This window comes from Bos indicus x Bos taurus, chromosome 26 (assembly GCF_003369695.1).
Source record: "Bos indicus x Bos taurus breed Angus x Brahman F1 hybrid chromosome 26, Bos_hybrid_MaternalHap_v2.0, whole genome shotgun sequence".
Lineage (NCBI taxonomy): Eukaryota > Metazoa > Chordata > Mammalia > Artiodactyla > Bovidae > Bos > Bos indicus x Bos taurus.
Genome location: NC_040101.1, coordinates 41,828,007 through 41,853,193, shown reverse-complemented (window position 1 = coordinate 41,853,193; position 25,187 = coordinate 41,828,007). Strand labels below are relative to the sequence as shown.

Here is a 25,187-nt window from a genome sequence, read left to right as displayed (position 1 = left end):
GCAGAGGAAGGCTGCAGGCCGTGCCGGGGAAGTCTGGGGGTGGGGGGAGGGGTGTCCTCGCTGCACGGGCCGTCCCTGCGTTTCCCTGAACACTGACCAGCGCGGTCACCTGGTCTTTTCCACCTGTGCGCAGGTAGTCTCACACTCAAGTCAGTGACATAGATGAAAAAACCTGCTTCAATCTTCACCGCGCCCCTTCCCTCCCCCCGCTCCCCGCCCCCGCCTGCCCACCTTCGCAATAGTTTACCCTGCCTCTGGCTGGGCACCGGCCGAGGCTCAGCTCGTTCCCCCCACCCTGCGTTGCTGCAAAAGAAGCCGCGGCAAGTGCAGTTACAGGCGGGCGCCTTGCAACAAGCCCGATCTAGCACTGGGCAGTCATACTGGGCATGCTCAGTGCGCCTGCAGGTTGGGGACTCGGCGCTTGCACCCGGAGCTGCACCTTCTGCCGCCTCCCTATAGTCTCGGCCCTGCCCTTCCCTCCCCTCCCCTGGCGCGGTCGGGTACGCCTCCCTCCTCCCCTCGGGCTCCCGAGGCGCCCGGACTCCCGGCGCGGCGGCGGCGGAGGGGGCGGGCAGGCCGGCGGGCGGTGATGTGGCGGGACTCTTTGTGCACTGCGGCAGGATACGCGCTCGGGCGCCGGGACGCGGCTGCGCTCAGATCTCTCCTCTCGGAAGCTGCAGCCATGATGGAAGTTTGAGAGTTGAGCCGCTGCGAGGCGAGGCCGGGCTCAGGCGAGGGAGATGAGAGACGGCGGCGGCCGCAGCCCAGACCCCCTCTCAGCGCCTGTGAGCAGCCGCGGGGGCAGCGCCCTCGGGGAGCCGGCCGGCCGGCGGCGGCGGCAGCGGCGGCGTTTCTCGCCCCCTCTTCGTCTTTTCTAACCGTGCAGCCTCTTTCTCGGCTTCTCCTGAAAGGGAAGGTGGAAGCCGTGGGCTCGGGCGGGAGCCGGCTGAGGCGCGGCGGCGGCACCTCCCGCTCCTGGAGCGGGGGGGAGAAGCGGCGGCGGCGGCGGCGGCCGCAGCTCCGGGGAGGGGGCCGGAGTCGCCTGTCACCATTTCCAGGGCTGGGAACGCCGGAGAGTTGGTCTCTCCCCTTCTACTGCCTCCAACACGGCGGCGGCGGCGGCGGCACATCCAGGGACCCGGGCCGGTTTTAAACCTCCCCTCCGCCGCCGCCGCACCCCCCCTGGCCCGGGCTCCGGAGGCCGCCGGAGGAGGCAGCCGTTCCGAGGATTATTCTTCTCCCCATTCCGCTGCCGCCGCTGCCAGACCCCTGGCTGCTGAGGAGAAGCAGGCCCAGTCGCTGCAACCATCCAGCAGCCGCCGCAGCAGCCATTACCCGGCTGCGGTCCAGAGCCAAGCGGCAGCAGAGCGAGGGGCATCAGCCACCGCCAAGTCCAGAGCCATTTCCATCCTGCAGAAGAAGCCCCGCCACCAGCAGCTTCTGCCATCTCTCTCCTCCTTTTTCTTCAGCCACAGGCTCCCAGACATGACAGCCATCATCAAAGAGATCGTTAGCAGAAACAAAAGGAGATATCAAGAGGATGGATTCGACTTAGACTTGACCTGTATCCATTTCTGTGGCTGCTGTTCCTCTTTGCCTTTCTGTCACTCTCTCTGATAACGTGGGAATAGACGGATGCGAAAAAATGTCCATAGTGTGGGTGACATTTAACCCCGGTCGGATTTCTAGATGTATATTTTGTGTCTCTTTTGAATGCATTCAGCCTAGGGTGTGTTCGGCTAGACGGAACTCTTGCCTGGTTGCAAGTGTCAAGGCACCGATGGGTCTCTTTCTAAGGGCTATTGTCCGCAGAATCCAGTACACTGTTAGTGGATTAGTGAGCTCGGTAATCCGGTCTACTAAATGAACAGAAAAGTAGATGCTTTGAGCTTGAGCATATTTCGATTAAATCTTGGCTTTAGGCCCTAGATCAAGGGTATAGATCAGATTAAAAGGAAAATTAGTGTTGCACGTACGGCTTATTGCATCAGAATCTTGCAGTGATTGTTTTTAGTTTCCTGGGTTGCATTGATAGATTCTTTTAAAATGTGAGTTGTGAACTGATTTGCATAACTTTAGAGAGAATCATTTTAGCATGTATGGTGCTCATTTGAAGGCAAAAGTAGGTTTATGTGTTAAAACTAAGTTAATTACAACTTTGAATCGTGTTTAGAAGTTTTTGCAGTTTGAAATCAATAGTACCATGACACTTCTCAAAGACGCTCTTACTAGATTTTGTTAAATTTGCTTTTTTTTTTTTTTGTCTCTTTGAGATGATGAAGGATAGGACATGAAATTTACAGTTCAGTAGCATTGTAGATTCAGTGCTCTTCTGACACGTAATAGAATGGAGATTGAGTGGTTTTTGATCTCAGATGATAATGTTATGTAGGTTCAAGGGTATTGTGTGTAGCAAATGGTGATTGCAGAGATTAAACTTCAGTTTCACTTGAAATTTAAGTATTGATTGTGATACTTGAATTGATACTCAACTTTAGTTAGGTTTCAGGTCCTGTGACACCTTTGGGTATCCGTTAATTTTACTCTGACTTGTGTAGAACATCAAATATAATTTACCAGCTGATAACCAGAAATGCTGGCAAGAGTGGATTACTCCATTTTTGGATTGTAGGTGTGTTCGTTTTTTTCATATGGTGTATTAAATTTACTGAGTCAGCTTGTTGAATAAGACAGAAACCCAAGAATTTCACTGGGGTACAGTTGGCTGTCTGAAAGTTAGGCTTTTGTATTTCAGAAGATAGTGGTTATTGAAAGGCATGAATCTTCACAGTTTCAGGTATAATGAACAAATTTTGATCAAGGATGGGGGATTGAGCCCTCCTTTTTTGCAGAATGGGAAATACGTTAGGAATTGAGACTCACTGGTAGGCCAGTGTATAATGCATGAAAAATAGGATTAAGTTATTGGTCTGAGGTGACTGAATCATTTTATTAAGGTATCTATTAAGATAAAAAAATTTGGTGATGTGAATTGTAGCAGTGGATAATACTTAGTTAAAACTAAGCAGTTGTGTAGGTGTTAATAGAGTATACTAAAAAAAAAAAAAATGGTTTCTTAACAAGTATCATTAAACATTTTGCCTAATAGTAGAGTGACACTGAAGTGCCTGTATCTCTAGCTAAAAACTGTGAGGAAGATATTTTTGAAGAAAAATGTTACGTACATGAAGAAGGTTTTATTCCTTTGGATTATGTATCTGCACATACATAGTATTTGCAGCTGATGTTGCCCAAGTTTTTGATACGAAGTGAAGGTAAAAGTTACTGAAGAAGTAGCTTTACCACGCACATAACTTTTCTGTTAAGTTTAAAAATAGTATTTTAAAAGAATATTTGGACATTTTGGAGTTGCATTAATTGAAAAAGTACTAAAGCTGAACTTGACCTGTTTGCCCAGAAGATAATCATGAAAAATACTTAATTGGTTCTTCTCATTTGTAACCTATTTCAGAAGTAGTCTTTTGGTGTGACTTGACAGTCATCTAGATGTATAGGACCAAATTAATTAAATGTTTAACTTTTTAAAGTAAACCCCCATTCAAAAACTTTTCTAGAATGCTGTTTGTTAGGCAGATTGCTTTTAGTATTCAGAGTATGTTTGTGCTATTTTGGCATAAAAATGGTATTTTTGCTATTTTTGATTTAAAATTATCACAGTTATAAGAATATCATTATTCTACCAGATTTTTATATGTGAGCAGTGCGATGATTAGCCATTTCTCCTTTGATTTCAGGGTGCATGCCTCTGTGTGTGAAATTTATGTGACTTACAACTTTCTCTCAAACTGTCCTTTTAGTTATGGTATGCATAGAAAGCATTATCATATATTGCATCAAATGACTAATAACACTTAATTTCTAGAGTTGTGGTTTTATTGAGCCAAATGTTGATATGAAAAAAAATCATGTTAGGAAAGTTAGTAAAGGGTTTGCCTTTTTGATAGTTGCACTTCCAATAATTTTGATACACCAAGGCACTTTGGTTTGCTTGGTTTCACTTCAGTGTTTTGTGTTTATTGTGGTGGGGGAAAAATTTAAATGGCCATTGAAAGCTTTTTCTCTGACAAGTTGTAGTATCTATTTCAGCAGTTAGCCTTCTCAAAGTTAAATTCTTTAATGAAAGTAGTGATTGGAGTATTCTTATAAAAGTCAGTAATGAAGTGACTTCCTTAAAGGAAAATTGAGGACTATGGGTTTTTTTTGTTTGTTTTTTGCAAAATTGAATTATTCTAAAAATAATTTGTTGGTGGGGGTTTATCCTTAATATTAGTCTGGAAAGTAGTACTGAACATGAGACTATAAAAAATTCATTGTTTTTAGATTTCATGGACACTTTAGGCTTCTATTAAATTTTAATTGTTTGATAAGTTTGCATATTTTCAAATAATTAACGTTCATGGGGAAACTTTTTAATTCATAGAGAGTATAGTGACTGTTGAAGTTAGCTGTTATCTTTTAAGATGAGTGATTACTGAAATGACTGCATAGTGAAGATTTTTTTTTAGAAAAGATTCTACTCAAAAGTTTTTATTTTACACTTTTTATATCAGTTAAGTTGTATTTCTTTCCTGTGCAAAATGACTGGGCCACCTAATTGTTACAGGGTAATCTACAAACTTCATTTTCATAAAGCGTATTAAAGAATAAAGCACATCTGAGAAATTTACGGTTTATGCAATTCTTAATATAAGGAAAAAGGAATTTATTGCTGTTCATTGTAAAAGTTTTCACTGTAGTATAGTAGTCATCAGTGCAGATTTAACATTGCTTATTATACACTAAAGAAATAGTAAATATAAAATATGGTGAGACATAACCACGTTAATTTTAAATATAGTTTTAGATAGAGAAAGATGCATTTGTATGTATTACCTTTTAGAATTTTAACAACATTGAAGGTAACTGGTGATATTTTAATTCTTGTGTGGTACAGTATAATATCTGCTTTATTCCATAAACCACGAAAAAAAACAATACAGACCTCTTAACATCACAAAATACTTTTTGGAAGTCTGATTTTCAGAGGTCCTCATTTTGAGATTTGCCCCATTTGCTATTTGTTCATGTGGTGATAGCTTAATACTTTGTAATAATTTTTAAGCCACTTAAGTAATCACTTCAGTGACTTTTAATGTAAGAGTATTTATTATGGGAAAATCAGTTCACAAAATTTTGACATTAAATCACTCTCAGACATTCTATTTTAAAATTTTTACCTCAACCTTTCTAGTGAGACAGCAGCGTAGGAAATGTTTTTATATTGTATGTGAAATTGGAGTTTGTAAAAAGAAATTTAGAAGTTTGCACGTTTATGACAGTTTTTCACTTAACTTGAAATGTTAGGCCTTGGCTGTACTATAAGAAGTTAGCTTTCAGAAAAATGTTATTAATGAAAGAAATTTATTTGGTATACTTTTTTTTTCTGTAGACACTCTTTGTTCCGAAGTTCTATTTGTATTTCATAGAACTGTCACTCTTTTTTCTGTTTTTCTGTTAGATAAACATGATTTTAAGTAAAGTCAAGAGTCTTTTGTGGTTCGATTTCTGTTAGGATTTATTCTAAGGATAGTGACTTAAGATGTATCAGACTGTGAGATTCGGGTCAGAAATTATTTCAGTAAACATTCAGTTTTACTTAAAATACTTTCATTTGTCAGGAAAGGTGAAATTAGTATATTGGATTTGACTATTCACCTACTATTCCCTACTTTTTGGAATTTTTTCATTGGCTACAAAAAAGCTATTTGCAGTTTGGTACTTTTAAAATAATTTGCATTGGAATTAAAAAGACTGTTGGAAAAATACTGATTTAAAAAGAATAAACATAACTTAGGGGTGAATTAATTTCGTATGGAAAGTTTCAATTTAGTTCAGTATAGTTAAGGCAAATTCACTTCATTTGCAACAGTTTGCATTCAGAGATGAGTAGACATCTTCAGGGTATTAGGTGTGTACTTACTGGTCCTTTTGGCAGATTTGGATACTATGGCAATACCTTCCAGCAGAAAATTATTCTTAGCCTGTATGTAGTGTGGGAAGAAACAGTATTTATGTATCATATTTTAAGTTGTTACACAGTTATTATAGTAGTCATCACTTCAGCTATGGACAGTGAATCTAACTTACTTTTATGTATGTAAATACAAAGTTAGGCAATCATAGTAATATTTCTAAAAGTTGAATTTCTCATTAAAGAAGAGTTCACCTGGTGGGTATGGTTTTATAGGTTTTAAATAAGGTTAAATCTGTTTTAAATTACATTAAAATATTGAGTATGAGTCTTTTCCACACATTGTACATTGTTTCATTTTAGATTTTAAGGTGGCAGTGTAGCCTCTGGAACCAACACTGCCTGTGTTGGAATCCTGACTCTTGACACTTATTAGCTGGATGACTTTGTGTAGGTTGCTTAACTTTTCTCAATCTGTATTATCTGTGAAATGGGGATAATGGTACCCATCCATATAATGTTTATTTTGAAAAATAAATGAGATAAGTAATGGCATAGCACTTGCCACCTTGTAAATATTTAAATGGGCACTGCTGCTGTTAAAAATTATAATTCCAGGTTACCCATGTATGAGAAATTATTTGTCTTTTCATGTATGGGAGGAGCAGTGATTTTAACTGAATTTCCTCAGTTTGGATATGTTGCCATATTAATTGGTTCATGCTATGAGTGTTTTTTAAAATAGGGATATTCCTTTAGGAGCTCTGAGTATAAAATGTCTGTGATTTTGCTGTTTCATCACAAGTAATTTGACGCTCTGCTCCCTCATACTGTAGAAGCGTTAATCATACTAATCAAAGACTATTTGCTCTAAATACTAAGGTATGATGAAAACTTCCTCAATATGAAGTAGAAAAATAAAATTTTGTTATAACATTAAAAATTTGTTAAAATATTAAATTTTCTTTAGAGTTAAAGACAGGTCAACAAAAATATCATATATTTTATTCACAGAGTAATCTCTGTCCCAAAACATTTATTATGTGATACAGCAGTAACATAAACTATCAGTAAAGGTACTGTAGCATTTCTTTTTAAGTTCAGATTTTTGGAGGAGTCATGCAGCTTTGAATGCCAAGTTACATTTATTACATTATCATTTGCACTTAAAATAATCTGGCAGTGCATTAATATGGGAGTTTTATTTAGGTTAAACCTTTGTAGTATTTCCCATTTTCACTTTTGATCCAGTTTTAGGCCCTAGAAATGGGAAGAAGAACTAAAAGATTTTTTCTTAATTTATTCTTACCAGGTATGGGGAAAGATGGAATAAGCTTGAGACCTGCCTATTAGAGGCCATTTCTTGTGTATGGGGATCAGTCTTTTTTTTTCTTTCCCTGTTCTGGTCTCCTTGCTGTGTCACAGTGCCCTCAGTAGTGAAGCACTTCATTTCCAGGGAGGTTTTTGTTTTTTTCTTATTTGTTTTGTATTACAGAATGAATTGTGCTGTCTAATTATGTGTGCAACTATCTGATTACCTGATTTCTACATGTTTTGTTATATGTTGGATAAACTAGCTGTATTTTTGGTGCAAGTCTGGGTTGCAGAATTGAACTGTGCATTTTGACAACTTCTAGGAAAACTTCATTGTCTAAAATTCCCTCACGTTCTCTATTTTATATTACATGCACCTAAATTTTGTTTTATATCACTACCCCAAACTTATAGTTGATTTAGTGTTATTAAAGCCCTTCAGAATAGCTTTCAATTTTATTTCTTTTGCTTTTTGTAGGTTTTTAGGCTGAATATAATAAGGTTCTCTCTTCTTTAGTATTAATTACTAATTAATCGACTAGATTATTAAATCATTAATACTTTAATAACAAAATAAACTAAATATTAACTAGTGTTAATTGCATTCTGCTAATTTTATGTATTTAGTATTTTTGATCTTTTAAGGAAGATGTAATTAAGGTGTTATGAAACGGGTTGTGATTTGAAGCAGGTAGTCCTTACAGCAGATATATATAGTTTTTTTCCTAAATTAAAAAAAAAAATCTTGGCTGTTCTGGGTGTTTGTTGCAGTGATTGGGCTTTCTCTAGTTGTGGTCCACGGGCTTCCCTTGTTGTGGAGCCAAGGCTCTAAAGCACATGGCTTAGTAATTGTGGTGCGTGGGTTCTCTAGTTGTGGCGCACATGCGCTCTCTCGTTGTGGCACGCAGGCTTAGTTGCCCTGTGGCTCGTATGACCTTAATTTCCTGGCCAGGAATTGAGCCTTTGTCTCCTGCATTGGAAGATGAATTCTTAAGTATTGGATCACCAGGGAAGTCCGGAATCAGATATATTCTTAAAGTGATTTATTAGTACAGCATACATGTTGAATTGCAAACAAGTCCTTTTTTAAAATATATAGTTTTTTTTTTTTTTTTTTCCATTTAAAATTCTTTTGCTGTCATGAATTTAGTGAGATACTTCTGTTTGAGTATTCTATTTATTTGGAACTTACTGGAGATTAAATAAATAGAATGGAAATCTGTATTCTACTTTTAAAATGAAGTTTGGGGAATGTTACCAAGCTTGATATTTTTTAGGTGTTATTTTTTAAAATTGTATTTATCAGTGACTTTGAATCTATCAGAGTTAAAGTGAAATGGGTAGACTTTTTTTCTTTTATTATGTGAAAATGGTACTTTGTCAGGCTTAACTGAGCTTTGTTGTAAAATTTACTTAACATTTTCACTTATTCATTTATGAAATATGAAAGATGAAGAAATGATATAAGCCAGAAGGGATTTTTTTTTTGAAAAATGAAATAGAATTAGGTAGCATATACCCTGTGTCTTATATTTGTTTACCATTTTTCATTAACAAAGCCTTTAATAATTGTTAATGCACTTGATTTTGCAAGAAAAAAGGAGCAGCCTGAAAGATGGCACAAGCAATACTTTCCTCATTTTTTTGTACAGGAATTGTAGCTCCAAAAAAAAAATGAGTAACTTGTAAAGGCTACTAGAAGATTGAGTCCACAGAGGGTGCTGGGTTTTTAGGCACCTGGTGCGGTATTTTTCCCGTTATATACATCAGTGGTTCTCAAACTTTAGATGGGCATGTAAAAACTTGCAAGACTTAAGTCATAGATTACTTGCCCCACCTCCAGAGTTTCAGATTCGTTAACATCTGAGTTGGGGCCTGAGAATTTGTATTTCATTAAGTTCCCAGACGGTACTGATGATGGTAGTCTGGGGATCACACTTTGTGAACCACCATATTACATTATCTCCTGTCAGTTCAGTTCAGTTCAGTTGCTCAGTCGTGTCCGACTCTGCGACCCCATGGACTGCAGCACGCCAGGCCTCCCTGTGCTCCCGGAGTTTACTCAAACTCATGTCCATTGAGGCGGTGATGCCATTCAATCATCTCATCCTCTGTTCCCTTCTCCTCCCGCCTTCAGTCTCTCCCAGCATCAGGGGAATCTCCTGTCAAGCAAATCCTTAATATGTTATCTCCTTTAGTTTAAACTAGTTATCTCCTCTAGTTTAATACAATTTACACATACATATCATTTTATTTGTAAATACGAAATAGCTCAGATGGCAGTTGTTATCCTAATTTTTGCAGACGAAGACAATGTGTTTTACAAAAGCATAGTGGAATGGAAGGAGTGTAGATTTGGGAGTTAGCTAGGTTTAAAGTCTAGCTGAAGTCCTTGCTTGGCTATTTATCGGTTATGTAATAAAAGACAAAATACTTAACCTTGGTGAACCTTTTCACATCTCTAACATGGTGGTAAAAACACTTGTGTGTACTTTTTTAGGTTTGTTGGAAGAATATATTTTCAGAATATTGGTTGCCAACTGGGGGTGATCCCCTCCTGCCTTGTCTGGGTATTTGGCAATGTCAGAGACACTTTTGGTGGTCACAGCTTGGGGAGGAGGGGCAAAGGGCAGAAGCTATGGTCATCTGTCTCGGTGTAGAGGCAAGGAATGCTGCTAAACATCCTACAATGCGCAGAGCAGTCTCATCCACAACAAATAATTGTCTAGCTCAAATTGCCAGCACTGCTGAGGTTAAGAAACTCTTGATTTAGAGGTTTAAGTGTTTGGTATATAGTAAGTATGATACTTTATACAAGTCAGTACCTTTGCCCTTAGGTTGTAGTATTTAAGAAGGTCAAATTGCTAATAAATGATAGAGCTAGGCTTTTAACATCTGTATTTTTTGACTGCTGCTAGGCTAGTATTCTTTATAAGAACTTCTTCCACAAAAGTTCCCTGGTAACAAAAAAAGGTTTATTTGAAGAAGGCTCATGTGTTACTTGGCTGATTGTGAAAGTGTTGCTTTGAACTTCTGTCAGAAAAGGCTGAAGATATTTTCAAGTTAAGTATATTGCACTATATGAGGTATTCAGAAGGATGTTACATAAAACTTCTCTAACAGGATGGATATGCTTTATTAAAGCATTTTTTTTTTCATTTTTATATTGCCAGTAGTTTTAAAAGTAGTCAGTTACGTAATTAGGAGATACTTTACTTACAGGATACTTGTTTTGTGGTGTTTAATGCATTCTTTACTCTTACACTTTTTTTAATTCTAAAGCTGCTTTTGTTATAATCAGATGTGGTGAAGTTAAATATACTGATGTAAAATGGCAAATTTCTGACAAGTTATAAAAATGTCTTGTTTCTTTCCAGATGAAGAAAGTAGGGCCAGCTAAGGTTCTCTGATGCATGTGTTACATTCTTTCTGAGACCCTAAATATGCTGTCAGCCCATTGAATAAGTGCTTTACTTATCTACATTTAAAAACTTGCATTAATGTGTGAAGTTTTTAGAAAAAATTGGGACAGAGTTTTAGTTGAGTCCGGAGACGAGAAGATGCCAAGGGAGTAGCTTAGTGGATTCTGAGTTTTGTTTTGTTTTTAGGACAAACATAATTACGAAAGTGTTCTAGGAATAGATTGTTTGCTATGATATTTTTCTGTTCGCTTGATAATACAATTTGCTTTGCTTCTCAACTTTGCACAGGCAGATGTCAAGGCCTGTTTTAAAAATCCTTATGAAATTTAAGTTTTGACTATTTTGATTCTTTATGATTATAGGAGCTAGTCAGAGATACTGATAAATATTTTAAAACCAGGGCTGCTAATCATGTGATAACTTCACATTTTAAGAAAAATAAATAGCACTTGTTGCTATAATTTAATTGAATAAGTATGGTGTTTATTTCAGTATATGAATAAAAAACCCCATTTTCTTTACTTAAGAAAATTTTATAAAAACTACTTAAAGAATTTTGAAAAAAGTACTTATTTTTCTACTTCTCTGGAACTTCATGTTTCCATGTTAGCTTTTAGTTTTTGTTGATATCAATCTATTTTAAAATATTATTCATCATAGTGAACTTAAAGGTGTGTGTGTTTAAACTGAAAGGTGTGTGTGTGTTTGAACTGAAAGGTGTGTGTGTATGTTTGAACTTAAAGGTGTGTGTGCGTTTTAACAATTTCCAAAGCACCTCATAATTTTGTTAATTATTTTAAATGGCAGAGTCATCAGAAATATTTGTTTCTCTAGTTACACGTTAAACATTTTTCTAATATTTGGCAAATTTTTTTTCCTGTTCTTTTCTGATTTTCCTTACTGTGAATTCAAGATGACCTAAATATTCGAAAAGGCTGTCATTATTTTGATTCACAAGATCATAACCTGTTACACAAAAGTAGCTGAAGTTTGACATTTAGCAGCTTTTTTTCCCCTTACTATATGATAGCTATTGCATATTTAAAATTTAAGAATATTTTAATAATATTGAAGTGAGGCAAAATAGAATTTAGCTACTTTTGATCTGTCAAATATTCTTTTGCTATGGTAGGAGTAGTACTTCTGTTGTGTTGAAAGTGGATACAGAAGTCATTTGATTAAACTATCACATCATTTTGTGTTAAAGTTATTATAACCCTGTTGCTTTCCTCTCTCTAATTAGAAAGGGTTTGACTTGTCGAGATGTTACTGTTCTCTAGAGTGGTGGTCCCCAACCTTTTTGGCACCAGGGACTGATTCCATGGAAGACAACTTTTGTATGGACCAGATAGGGGAGATGGTTTTGGGATGATCGAAGCACATTACATGTATTGTGCAGTTTATTTCTGTTATTTATTACATCAGTTCCACCTCAGATCATCAGCCATTGTATCCCTGAGCTTAGGGACCCCTGCCCTAGAGCATATTTTGAATGATAGCAATTTATATTTACTTGGTTGCCTTGGTCACAGTAATTGGTGATAGTAATTGATGCAGGTTTGTTGTGTATTTGCATTAATAATCTATTAATTTTTGTGATAGTCTATATCAAATTTTATTTTTAAGTATCAGTTACAAAAACATGGAAATGAGTTTAACCTTATTAGGTAAATGATAATTCTCAGTGAATTTATTAATTCCTGTAGTTAGAACAAAAATATTGCAAAAGAAACAGACTTTCTCTTTTTTAAACAAAATTACTTGTTAGTGTAACATTTTCCAAATGAGATATAATTGTTTCAGTTCCTTTTTGGGGGGTGTGTATAGTTGCTGTACAGTGTTGTGTTTCTGCTCTACAGCAAAGTGAATCAGCTACACATATCCGTATGTCCGTTTCCTTGGATTTCCTTCCTGTGTAGGTCACCATGGTGCACTGAGTAGAGTTCTCTGTGCTATGCTCTACAGTCAGTTCTCATTAGTCATCGATGTTATGCATAGTAGTGTATATATGCCAATCCCAGTGTCCCAATCCACCCCACCTCCACTTCCCCTTTGGTATTCTTACGTTTGTCCTCTTTCTCTACTTCTGTGTCTATTTGTGCTTTGCAAATAAGTTCATCTATACCATTTTTCTAAATTCCACATATATGCATTAATGTATAGTATGTGTTTTTCTGACTTACTTCACTCTGTATGACAGTCTCTGGGTCCATTCACTTATCTGCAAATAGCACAATTTCATTCCTTTTTATGACTGAGTAATATTCCCTTTGGAGAAGGCAATGGCACCCCACTCCAGTACTCTTGCCTGGAGAATCCCATGGATGGAGGAGCCTGGTAGGCTACAGTCCATGTGGTCGCGAAGAGTCGGACATGACTGAGCGACTTCACTTTCACTTTTCACTTTCATGCATTGGAGAAGGAAATGGCAACCCACTCCAGTGTTCTTGCCTGGAGAATCCCAGGGACAGAGGAGCCTGTTGGGCTGCCATCTGTGGGGTCGCACAGAGTCAGACATGACTGATGCGACTTAGCAGCAGCAGCAGCAGCAGCAGCAATATTCCCTTGTTTATATGTATCATGTCTTCTTTATCCATTCATCTGTTGATGGACATATAGGTTGCTTCCATGTCCTGGTTACTGTGAATAGTGCTGCAGTGAACATTGGGGCATGTGTGTCTTTTTGAATTACTATTTTCTCAGGTTATGTGCCCAGTAGTGGGATTGCTGTGTAATATGGTGGTTTTATTTTAAGTTTTTGGAGGAACTTCCATACTGTTCTCCATAGTGGCTATACCAATTTACACTCCCACCAACAGTGTAGGAGGATTCCCTTTTCTCCACACCCTCTCCAGCATTTATTGTTTGTAGAATTTTTGATCATGGCTGTTCTGACCAGTGTGAGGTAATACCTCACTGTAGTTTTGATTTGCATTAGCAGTGTTGAGCATCTTTTCATGTGTTTATTGGCCGTCTATGTCTTTGGAGAAATTCCTGTTTAGGTCTTCTTCCATTTTTTCTATTGGGTTGTTCATCTTTTTGATACTGAGTTGGCATGAGCTGTTTGTATATTTTGGAGACTAATCTGTTGTCAGTTGCTTTGCTGCAAATATTTTCTCCCATTCTGAGGACTGTCCTTTCATCTTATTTATGATTTCCTGTGCTCTGCAAAAGCTTTTAAGTTTCATTAGGTCCCATTTGTTTATTTTTGTTTTTATTTTCATTACTCTAGGGGTTGGTCAAAAAAGATCTTGCTGTGATTTATGTTAAAGAGTGTTCTGCCTGTTTTCCTTTAAGAGCTCTGTAGTGTCATGCCTTACATTTTGATCTTTAATCCATTTTGAGTTTACTTTAGTGTATTATGTTTGAGAGTGTTCTAATTTTATTGTTTTGCATGTAGCCATCCAGTTTTCCCAGCATCACCTATTGAGACTGTCTTTTCTTAGTTGTATATTCTTGTCGTTTTTAGTCATAGATTAATTAACCATAGGTGTATGGGTTTATTTCTGGGCTTTCTGTCGTGTTCCATTAATCTATATTTCTGTTTTTGTGCCAGTGCCATACTGTCTTGATTTCTGTAGCTTTGTGGTATAGTCTGAAATTAGGGAGCCTGATTTCTCCAGCTCTGTTTTTCTTTCTCAAGATTGCTTTGTCTGTTTGGAGTCTTTTGTGTTTCCATACAAACTGTAAGATTTTCTATTCTAGTTCTGTGGAAAATGCCATTGGTAATTTGATAGGGATTGCATTGAATATGTAGATTGCTTTGAGTTGTATAGTCATCTTCACAATATTGATTCTTCCAGTCCAAGAACATGGTATATCTCTTCATGTGTTTGTGTTGTCTTTGATTTCTTCAGTCAGTATCTTACAGTTTTCTACATACAGTCTTTTGCCTCCTTAGGGTTGGATTTTATTTCTTTTTTTGTTGCAGTGGTAAATGGAATTGTTTCCTTAATTCCTCTTTCTGATCTTTCATTGTTACTGTATAGGAATGCAAGAGGTTTCTCTTTGTTTTGTATCCTGCAACTTTACTGAATTTATTGATTAGCTCTAATAGTTTTCTGATAGAATCTTTAGGATTTTGTAAGTATAGTATCATGTCATCTGTAAACAGTGACAGTTTTACTTCTTTTCCAATTTGAATTCCTTTAATTTCTTCTTCTCTGATTGCTGTGGCTTGTACTTCCAAGACTATGTTGAGTAATAGTGATGAGAGTGGGCACCTTTGTCTTGTTCCTGATCTTAAAGGAAACGCTTTCAGTTTTTCACCATTGAAAATGTTTGCTGTGGGTTTGCCATATGTGACCTTTAATATGTTAAGATAGGTTTCATCTATGCCCACTTTCTAGAGAACCTTTTTTTTCTTTTTAAATCATAAATGGGTGTTGAATTTTGTCAAAAGTTTTTCTGCATCACTAGGATGACCATTTTTAAAAAATATTTAAAAAAAAATTTTTGCTGTGATGGGTCTTCATTGCTGCACATAAGCTTACTCTAGTTGTAGCAAGTGGGGGCTACTCTTCATTGCTGTGTGTGGGCTTCTCATTGCAGTGCCTTCTCTGGTTGTGGAGCACAGGCTCTAGGTGTGTAGTCTTCAGAATTGCTGTGCATGGGCTTAGTAATTGTAGCTCATGGAGCATGGGCTCAGTAGATGGGTGCACAGGCCTGGATGCTCCACGGCATATGGTATTAAACCGGTGTCCCTTGCATTGCAAGGTGGATTCTTAACCACTGGACTGCCAGCAACTGCCCCATGTGGTTTTTATTATTTGTTAATGTGGAATGTCACATTGATTGATTTGCATATATTGAAGAATCCTTGCATCCTTGAGATAAATTCCACTTGATCATGGTATATGATCCTTTTAAAGTGGATCTGAATTCAGTTTGCTAGTTTTGGGTTGGCCAAAGTGTTCAGATTATTCTGTATCCTTTTATGGAGAAACACAAAGGAACCCTTTGGCCAATCCAATGTTTTGTTGAGGATTTTTGCATCTATGTTCATCAGTGATGTTGGGCTGTAATTTTCTTTTCATTATCTTTGTCTGGTTTTAGTATCAGGGTGATGGTGGTCTCATAGAAAGAGTTCCAACAGTGTTTTTCCTCTTCAGTTTTTTGGAAGAGTTTGAGAAGGATAGGTATTAGCTCTTCTCTAAATGTTTGATAGAATTCTTTGTGTAGCCATATGGTCCTGGACTTTGGCAGATTTTTAATCACAGTTTCAATTTCATTACTTCTGATTGGTCTGTTAATATTTTCTGTTTCTTCCTGGTTCTTGGAAAGTTGTGCGTTTCTAAGAATTTGTTCATTTCTTCCAGGTTGTTCATTTTATTGGCATATGGGCTTGAAGTAATCTCTTCACATCCATTGTATTTCTGCAGTGTCAGTTGTTACTTCTCCTTTTTTATTTCTAGCTTTATTGATTTGAGTCCTCGCCCTCTTTTTTTCTTTTAAATTTTTAAAAGTTGTTATTTTATATTGGAATGTAGCTAGTTAACAATATTGTGATAGTTTCAGGTGGCAGCAGAGGGACTCAATACATATATATGTATCCATTTCCCCCCAAACACCCCTCCCCTTCAGGCTCCACATAACATTGAACTGAGTTCCCTGTGCTATAGAATATGTTCATGTTGATTATCCATTTTAAACATAGCGATGTGTACATGGTGATCTGAAACTCCCTAACTACTATCGCTTTTCCTTGCTTTCCCGCCCCACCTGAGCCATAAGTTTGTTCTCTTTAGTCTGTGAGGCAGATTCTGGCTTGTAAATAGGTTCATCTGTATCATTTCTTTTTAGACTCTGAATATAAGGGATGGCATATGAGATTTCTCTTTCTCTGGCTTTCCTCAGTGTGACAGTTTCTCAGTACGTTCATGTTGCTGCAGATGGCAGTATTTCATTCTTTTTAATGGCTGAGTAATATTCCATTGTGTATATGTGCCACATCTTCTTTATCCAGTCCTGTGTTGATGGACGTTTAGGTTCCTCCCATGTCTCAGCTACTGTAAACAGTGCTGCAGTGAACTTTGAGGTGCACGTATCCTTTTCGATCCTGTTTTTCTCCAGATACGTGACCAGGAATGGGATTGAATGATCATATGCTGCTGCTGCTGCTAAGTCGCTTCAGTCATGTCCGACTCTGTGCAACCCCACAGACGGCAGCCCACCAGGCTCCCCCATCCCTGGGATTCTCCAGGCAAGAACACTGGAGTGGGTTGCCATTCCCTTCTCCAGTGCAGGAAAGTGAGAAGTGAAAGTGAAGTCACTCAGTCGTGTCCGACTCTTAGCGACCCCATGGACTGCAGCCTACCAGGCTCCTCCGTCCATGGGATTTTCCAGGCAAGAGTACTGGAGTGGGGTGCCATTGCCTTATCATATGGTAACTCTATTTTTAGTTTTTAAGGAACCTCCATACTGTTAGTGGTTATTAGGCTATTTGGGTTCCTTTTGGTGCTGAAAAGGTCACGCAGATTGTGATTATTGTATAATGTCCAAGAAGTAAGGCTTGCCATCTGTTACACAAATATAGGAAAAAGTTAAGATAATCTAGTGATGTAAGTGGTTTTGAGACTTCTCCTTTTGGAATCATCTATTAATTATAAATTTTTAAAAGAAATATCAAATTTTAAGCTTTTGCAAAAATAAAACAATGGTTATGCCAGTGTTGATACTTTTCTACTAAAATTTGAAGATAGTGGTTGGGAACTAAATATTATGTAATGAAAGTCTGACTTTTATCATTTATTAAGGTTGTTTGGGTATATAAGTGGAAAAAAAATGTTTTAACTTGAGATATTATGTTAGACAAGATTTTGGTACTGTAGTTGTATAAGGTTTTTAAGCTTTAGGTTTCCTAAGAGTTGATTTATAGAAATTCATTATTCTAGAACTCAACCAGGAATTGGATAGAATAACTCTTCCTTAAAAATTTGCTTAAATATTTTTTAAGTGCTTTGCTTTCTTCTGTAAGCTCAGTTCTTGTCTGTATGCTAGTAAATGAGTTTCCTCTAAAATCTTGGTGTTACATTTTCAACCACAGCAGTAGTTGTTAATTTCTTATCATCCCTAAGAATTTATTTATTTATTTATTTTTTCTGAGGGCCTCCTTAATTATCTTTATTGCTTTTCTCTGAACTCTTCAATTTGCTGGCATATCACTTTTCGGGTAGAGAGATCCCTAAGAATTTAGTTGTTGTTTCTTAGACGTCTTTAAAATTGCATATTGGGCTTAATAGGATCTGATTAATTTTAATCTACTTTGTGGACATTGTTTTTTACTGAGAAGTTTGTTACCATGCCAAGTGTGATTAATATGATCAGATGTAATATTTAGATATGATTTTGAATTTATGTTCTCAAATGCAGCTTTGTGTCTGGGGTTTCTAGTTTGTGTAAGAAATGTCTTGCCAATTTAAAATTAATGTCTGATTAAATTGTTTTACCTGTATCAGTTTATAGAGTTTACATTCTTGAATTGTAGGCCGTGAAAAGAATGATGCCCTTTTTGGGGGGGGGGTGGTAGATAGATAGTACATACCTAAATTATAGCTCTTACATGGAGTGTGGTGCATGTGTAGGTGAGAGTTTCTGTCTAAATACTCGAGGTTTACAAGTCTTCACCTGTGCTGTTTATAGTATTTAAAGGGTGTGAGGTATTGATAAGAGCTTGTCTTCCTCTTCATTTCTCTCATTTCCATCTAACTGTTGGTATTTTTGTCTTCCTCTGTGTTAAATGTTGTGTTTTTAAAAGTTTATTTACTGGATGCAAAAGTTACTAAGTTTTTTTTTAATGTTTCAGCTTAATTTCCAAGGTTTTTTACTGTGTTCTCCTTTGGATATGAAGATTCCATAACTAATCATGGTCAGTAATTGTGTCTCTTCCCCTAGTTGCAATAATTGGGTTCATACTAAAATGAGACACGTCGTCCAGAGTTAAGAGTGATAACAGTTCAAAGCCAGCTATGTAGACTCATTCTTATAGCTGTTGCTGCTGCTGCTAATTCTCGTCAGTCGTGTCTGACTCTTAGCGAGCCCATGGACTGTAGCCTACCAGGCTCCTCCGTCCATGGGATTCTCCAGGCAAGAGTACTGGAGTGGGGTGCCATTGCACCCGCTTATAGCTGTTAGTATATTCTAAAACTGTATCTTATTAAATCTTAAGATGAATTTTTTTTAGTATTTTAGCAAATATGTAATTTAAGATCTTTTGGATAATACACTTATTCAATCAGTTTTAAATTGGTATGGTTAAAATACCATCAGTGGGAATATGAATCATACAGTATTAGAACAAGGCACTTATCATAAGATCAGTAACATGATTCTTAGCAGTAGAGGAATGAATGCCAATATATTTGCCTTCATATTTTAAAATCTATCCGAATTTCTAGTTCATATTGTTCTTACCCAGATTAAAATACTGCACTGAGGCAACACTATTTTTGCTGGTTGAGGGAAAAAGTAAGTACTTTCTAAATGATTTTCTGACTCAAGCTATGAAATAAAGAGATTAGATTTTATAATATTAAAGCCAAATATAAAATGAAGCAGTAAGTACATACTTGTTTGGAGCTTTTTTTCCTTTAATATGGATCAAATTAATGACTTTCTTTAAAAGGTAGATTTGATTGTTAGAAGTTAGTTTAAAAATTTTGCAGTTTTGGCTGAATTAATAGGAGAAGGAAAATGCACTTGTTGAAGACACATTTGTATTAGAACTTTTTTTTTCTTAGCTTGTGTGTGGTAGTTTTGAATGTTAGAAAATTTGTTCATGATTGTATCTGAAAGGTCAATTCAGTTACAACTGTTGTAATCTTTTTTTCTTCCAGAATGCAGTTTGCTAATGTTGAGTGAATTGGCGCTGAATGTTACTAGGCTTTTGTTGTCATACTACTGACAAATCCCTTGCCATCTTCTGTACCTTAACTCTTTGGATGTCTTGTTTTCTGTAAAAGTTAATGACCTTTTATCTTTTTGCATAGCTATAAAGTAGCCAAAACTAATGTTTTCGGTAGTTACTTCTATTAAATGATAAAAGAATGATTTTTATCATAGAATGATATTACAGAAGTAATGCATAAATCTTAACATTGAGTGTGAATATTAGAGCATAAAAGACACCCTCTTATGTTCTTTAGTGTAATAATGGATTGAAGTAATTTCAATTTTTATAGTCTTTAATATGTTTTATTAAGATTTTGTGGTAGAAAATTAGTATTTGGATTAGTTCAAGTTTATAGTGTTGATAAGTGTCTAATACATGTTGTTGAACTGATAATCTTTTTGAACATTATTTGTCATTAGTAGTCAATCTTAGATGTTTTTTAGTGGGAGCAACGCTGAAGGGAGGGGTATGTGTGCGTGTGTGTGTGTGTGTCTGTGTGTGTGTGTGTGTATTTTAACAGCAGCAGAGTTCTGAAACAGGAAATCAGTCTTATCGTATTCATCCAGAGACCTAGGAAGAAGGTAATTGTTCGGTGTACTCGTTAAAACCAGTTAGTTGAGCAACTTAAATTTTTAGAGGTTCACAGATGCAGGCTTGAACAGTTGTTAGATATATTATTTCATAGTTAACAACTACTCTGGAGAAAAACTGATTCAGTTAGTTGAGGGTACTAATACACTAAACACCTCAGCTCAATGCACTAATAAATTATGCTTTGGATTTTAAGAGTATTGCTCATACTATCAGTGACTTGATAAGATATTTTTTTGTGTTATAAGTTCATGGGGTTGCAAAGACTTGGACACGACTGAGCGACTAAGCATACACACATCAGTGACTTGATAACATATTTTTCTGTGGTTCTAATTTGCTTAAATTTAAATAGTTAAAAGTTCACAGTGCCTTGATTATTCCTTTAAAAAGATTTTTTTTTTTTAAAGCTCAGTGGAATCTTAATGTATCTGGCTTGAAATATTTTCAGAATTATTCTTAAATTTGAATGTTTTAATAGAAAAAAGTTAACTTCTGTTTTATATCAACTGGAATTTATCTTTCCCTGTTAATGTACATATGAACATAATTAGATCTTATGAATCAGTGTTTCTATACTGTTCTGTGATCTCTTTTATAAACATTTTTTATGTCATTGGGTACTTACTTTAAAAGCTATAATATTTCATCAGGCTAAATATTGTGATTTGCTGAACAGCACTACTGTACGTATCTTTGCATAGTTTACCTTCCCCTTTGGTTTGTGTTTTTAGAGTGTAGTGTTAGAGCAGGATTGCCAAAGTGAAAAGGCACAGCGGCTTCACAGCTCTGTGTTACAGCTTGCGAAAGAATTCTTGCCAAGTGAACCAATTTATAGGGTTGCTTCTAAGTGGAAGAATTACTAGCAGTTCTTAATATTACCTTTGAAGAATGTGGTGTTTTCATTTACAAAGTGAGATATAAATTTATGTAGACTTTTCTGTCAAGAAGAGTTGGTATAGTATAAAAACATCAAAGAAAGTTGAGAGGTTTAAATTGCTTGGAGAAATAGAAAACTTTAGTAGTTCCTCAGTTATTTGGCTTTCTGGTTTGGCAGTACTAGCAGAAAATTTAAAAGTGTTCAATGAAACTTAAAATTTATGCTAAAGTGAATTTAAGTGAATATATTGAACTTCCTTTTATAATTTGTTTTTGAAGACACTATATTGAGTTGCCTTGTAATGAGACATTTAAACTAAAAAAAACAGGATGTTTCTAACTTATGCAACTTCAAATAGTTACAGCCCCTTATTTACAACTGTAGACCCCTTTGCAGTTTTATAATTTAAAGATAATTCCGCATTTCTCATTTGATATTTGAAACAACCAGTGAAGAATTTGCAGCAAGTCTTATTATTTTATAGAAAAACAAAAGTATTTGAGGTTTAGAGATTCAGTAACTTAATTGAAGTCTAGGCTTTTAAGTTGCAAAGCTAAGGATAGAATTCTGGTATTCTATATTAAAAAACAGTATATACATTAAGTGCTTAGAACAGGGCCTTTCACCTAGAAAATATTTCCAGTGTTCCTGTTCATATCTCCTTTATTCTTAAAATTCCCATCTTTTTGAGCAATTCTTTCTCATTATTTCTGTAGTTCATGCTTTTGTACCTTTGTGCCCTTTTCACTTTAGAAAATGAAATTTTAGGCTGCATTAATTTGGTTTGTAGAGGGATGATTATATGACATGTATTAGGGCAGATGTTCTTAAGTAATAAATAATTAACACTTTATCAACTGGGAAATTCAAGCACTTTCTATTTCTGCTTTCCTCCCAATGTGAATCATCAGTTTAGAAACGAGATCCAAACATTTAACACACTTTTTAAGGGAAAAAAAATCTAGTAAGAAATGTAAAATCTTTTATTAAATGAGAAAGTCATAGAAGTCTATGAGCATGGCTGGTATTTAAAGCATAATTGATTATAAAAGTTGATAATGTGGATATAACTGTGACATATTTGGAAAGTATTTGTTAAATTTAAACCTGTTAAAATTTGTTGAAAGGAATGTAAAGCTGATGTAATAACTAATGAATCAGTGGCTGAATTTTTCTTCTCACCTGAGCCTTAAGTGCCTGTGAGTTGAAAGACTCCCAGATAGTCGAGAAAAGCTCCAGATATTCCTAGAAAATGAAATTAAATGGTGAAGTTCTGGTATTTGCTAACTTGTTTTTGATTGTTGTCTTCTCTTGTCAGTCTGACTTGATTCCTTTACTCCTGCTGCCAGTTTAGCTCAGTGTTCCTTTTGTGATCTGGGCAACTTCAGATTTGCTCTGGATACTTTTTGAGACTCGCTGAATCTTTGTGTCACTTTTATTTGACCTGTCAATGTCCCATATTCTAGCTTCATATGGCACACCTTTCAGTTAACTAGAATTCTAAAAATAACTCTTATGTGACTTATGGAAATAATTTTCCTAGAAATAATTATAGCAGGAAGAATAAGTAGTTAGTGATTTGTAATTTAAGACTGCATTTCAGTTTGTAAGTTGTAAAGGGATAAGCATATCTGTATATATACTATATGGAGTACTACAGAGAAACTTTTCAGAACTGCTTTACTGTTAGTAATTATGCTTCAAATAAGATTCAGCTTTTGTGTCAGGAACACATTGTTAGAAAATAAGGCTCAGGGGGCCTGTTTTTCCCTCCCTTACCATTTTAATAAAATATGCAATAGAATGGAAAGTAGTAAAACAAAATATCTTAGGGAGCTATATTTGATTGTTATCCTCTGTTTGAAAATTCAAGGTAAATTTATCATTTGAACCGCATTAATTTAGGCTCAAACTTCTGAGGTAAGGTAGACTCATGAGATCTCAACCCACATTTTTTTAAGCCTTTTATAATTTCTCATTTATTTCTTATTTATTTTCAGCAGTGCTGGGTCTCCATTGCCGTGGGAGCCTCTCATGGCGGTGGCTTCCCTTGTTGTGGAGCACGGTCTCCAGGGCGCGCAGGCTCAGTAGTGGTGGCACACGGGCTTAGTTGCTCTACAGCATGTGGGATCTTCCCCGACCCGGGATCGAACCTGTGTCTCCTGCATTGGCAAGTGGATTCTTTACCACTGAGCCACCAGGGAAGCCCCCACAAGTTTTTTCTTTGAAAGAGGTTTTGTTAATTGGGGGTAACCTGGAACATAGTTTTTTCAGTTATGCTTAGATGCTTAGAACAGCCAATAAAGAATTGTTTAGCTTTTATCATAGCCACATTGTAAGAATAATAGGTCAGTTATGGGTTGAATCAACTTCTGTGGACGTATTTTTAAAATTATTGTATTTTAAAACTTAATTATTATTAAGTTTTTCTCTTTAGGACAGTATTCTGTGATGTGAGAAGGATTGTGGGAGCACTTGACTCAAATATGATATACTGTGTATAATTATCAGAACTCAAAAACCAGCCACTTAAGATCTGTGTATTTAATTGTATTAAGTTATACCTCTATTAAAGCGAAACAAAACAAATTTAGCATGTTTGTTTCAGGGAGGGGGAGTGGGAGTGTATATACACTGGTATATACACTGATATACCAGTGTATATCAGATCGCCTGTAGCTATGGTGGTGTTCATCCTGGGCAAGAGAGGACCGTGTATGCATTTCTTACCTGTCTCCACTGATGTGGGGAATAAAGGCTTTCTCCACCCCCTCCCCTTTTTGGAGTTACATTTTGCATATGTTCTTAAGTTAAATAAAAAAGCAATATACTAAATATTTTAAAGAGTTAAAGTTTCTGTTAGGCTTTGATGTTCTTTAGAAGGGTTAGGTTATTCAGCAAGTCAGTGTCTGAAAAACGACTGAACAGTTACAGTGGGCTCTTAAGATCTAGTATTATACCATTTGTTCAGTTGATAGACAAACATTATGTTCTAGGCATTGTTCATATGTTAAATCATTTAATCCTTAAAACAACCCTATATGATAGGTACTTTTATTAGCCCCTTCTACTTATTATTCAAAATAATATCCAGTAAGTGTTATTCAAAGTAATATCCAGTTAAGTCTATTCTAATATTTCCTCCCTTGGTTATTCCTGTTTGGTTGAAATTATCTAAAAAAAGTATGTCATAAAAATTTTAACGAGAAGCAACAATGTTGTATGTAAGAAACATTTTATTTTATACAGTTCTTGGCTTAAGAAATGTTTGCCTCAAAATTGAGTACTCATTAGTTGCTGACATCAGTTTTGGAAATACCAGTAGATTTTTCTGTTGTCTTTTAGAAGTTTTTTAATGTTTGATTAGTAAATTACTTCCATTTGAAGTTACATACATAGAGTATTTGAATTGTAACTTAACTACTGATGGCTTTGGGACCATTCTTTTTGATCCACAGTTTCATCATCTTTGGACTTTCCTTGTGGCTCAGCTGGTAAAGAATTCTGCAATGTGGTAGATCGGGGTTCGATTCCTGGGTTGGGAAGATCCCCTGGAGAAGGGAAAGTTCTGGCCTGGAGAATTCCATGGACTGTATAGTCCTTGGGCTTGCAAAGAGCAAGACACTTTCATCATCTGTGAAGTGGTAATGTTACTTCAAAGGATTGTTAGGATTAAATGAGAATGTATTTGGCATACTGTCTGAAACATGGTCTCTGTTTTTCTAATTTATGATGGATGCCAGAGTATTGGGTAGAATTTCATACTGTATGAATAAAGAAGGTGTAAGTCTGAGGAAAATGAAACTTTAAGAAGGCTAGATTGCTCAATTCTGTTTAAAGGAAGAATTGGATTGTTGCTCAGTAAGACATTGCAGAACCATGGGTTGTTGCTGTGCTAGAAACTCCCGTGTTGATCCTGGCCTTTGACTCCTTATCTGTCTGATTGACTTGAACTTCCTGTCACAGCATCCTTAAACCTAGACCTAATCTTCATCAGTCCTGCCACCTTCTGCATAAAGCTTTGTGTGTGAGCTGTACTGGACTGCTTGCTTCTTCTGAATATTTTATGTGTTGGGTTGGCCAAAAAGTTCTTTGGAGTTTTTCCATGGATGGTATGGA

At 36.4% G+C, this 25,187-nt stretch overlaps 1 protein-coding gene across 2 annotated transcripts in view; it reads left to right on the top strand.

Annotated features, from left to right (window-relative positions):
- The first annotated feature begins 663 nt into the window (after nt 1-663).
- PTEN (phosphatase and tensin homolog) overlaps nt 664-25,187 on the top strand; it is a 103,686-nt gene continuing 79,162 nt past the window's right edge. Inside the window, exon 1 of one of the 2 annotated variants that reach the window (XM_027529217.1) lies at nt 664-1,564. In XM_027529217.1, coding sequence (XP_027385018.1) covers nt 1,486-1,564 — 79 coding nt within the window. In that variant the 5' untranslated portion in view covers nt 664-1,485. The remainder of the gene's footprint in view (nt 1,565-25,187) is intronic. The other variant, XM_027529216.1, reaches the window with a different exon arrangement.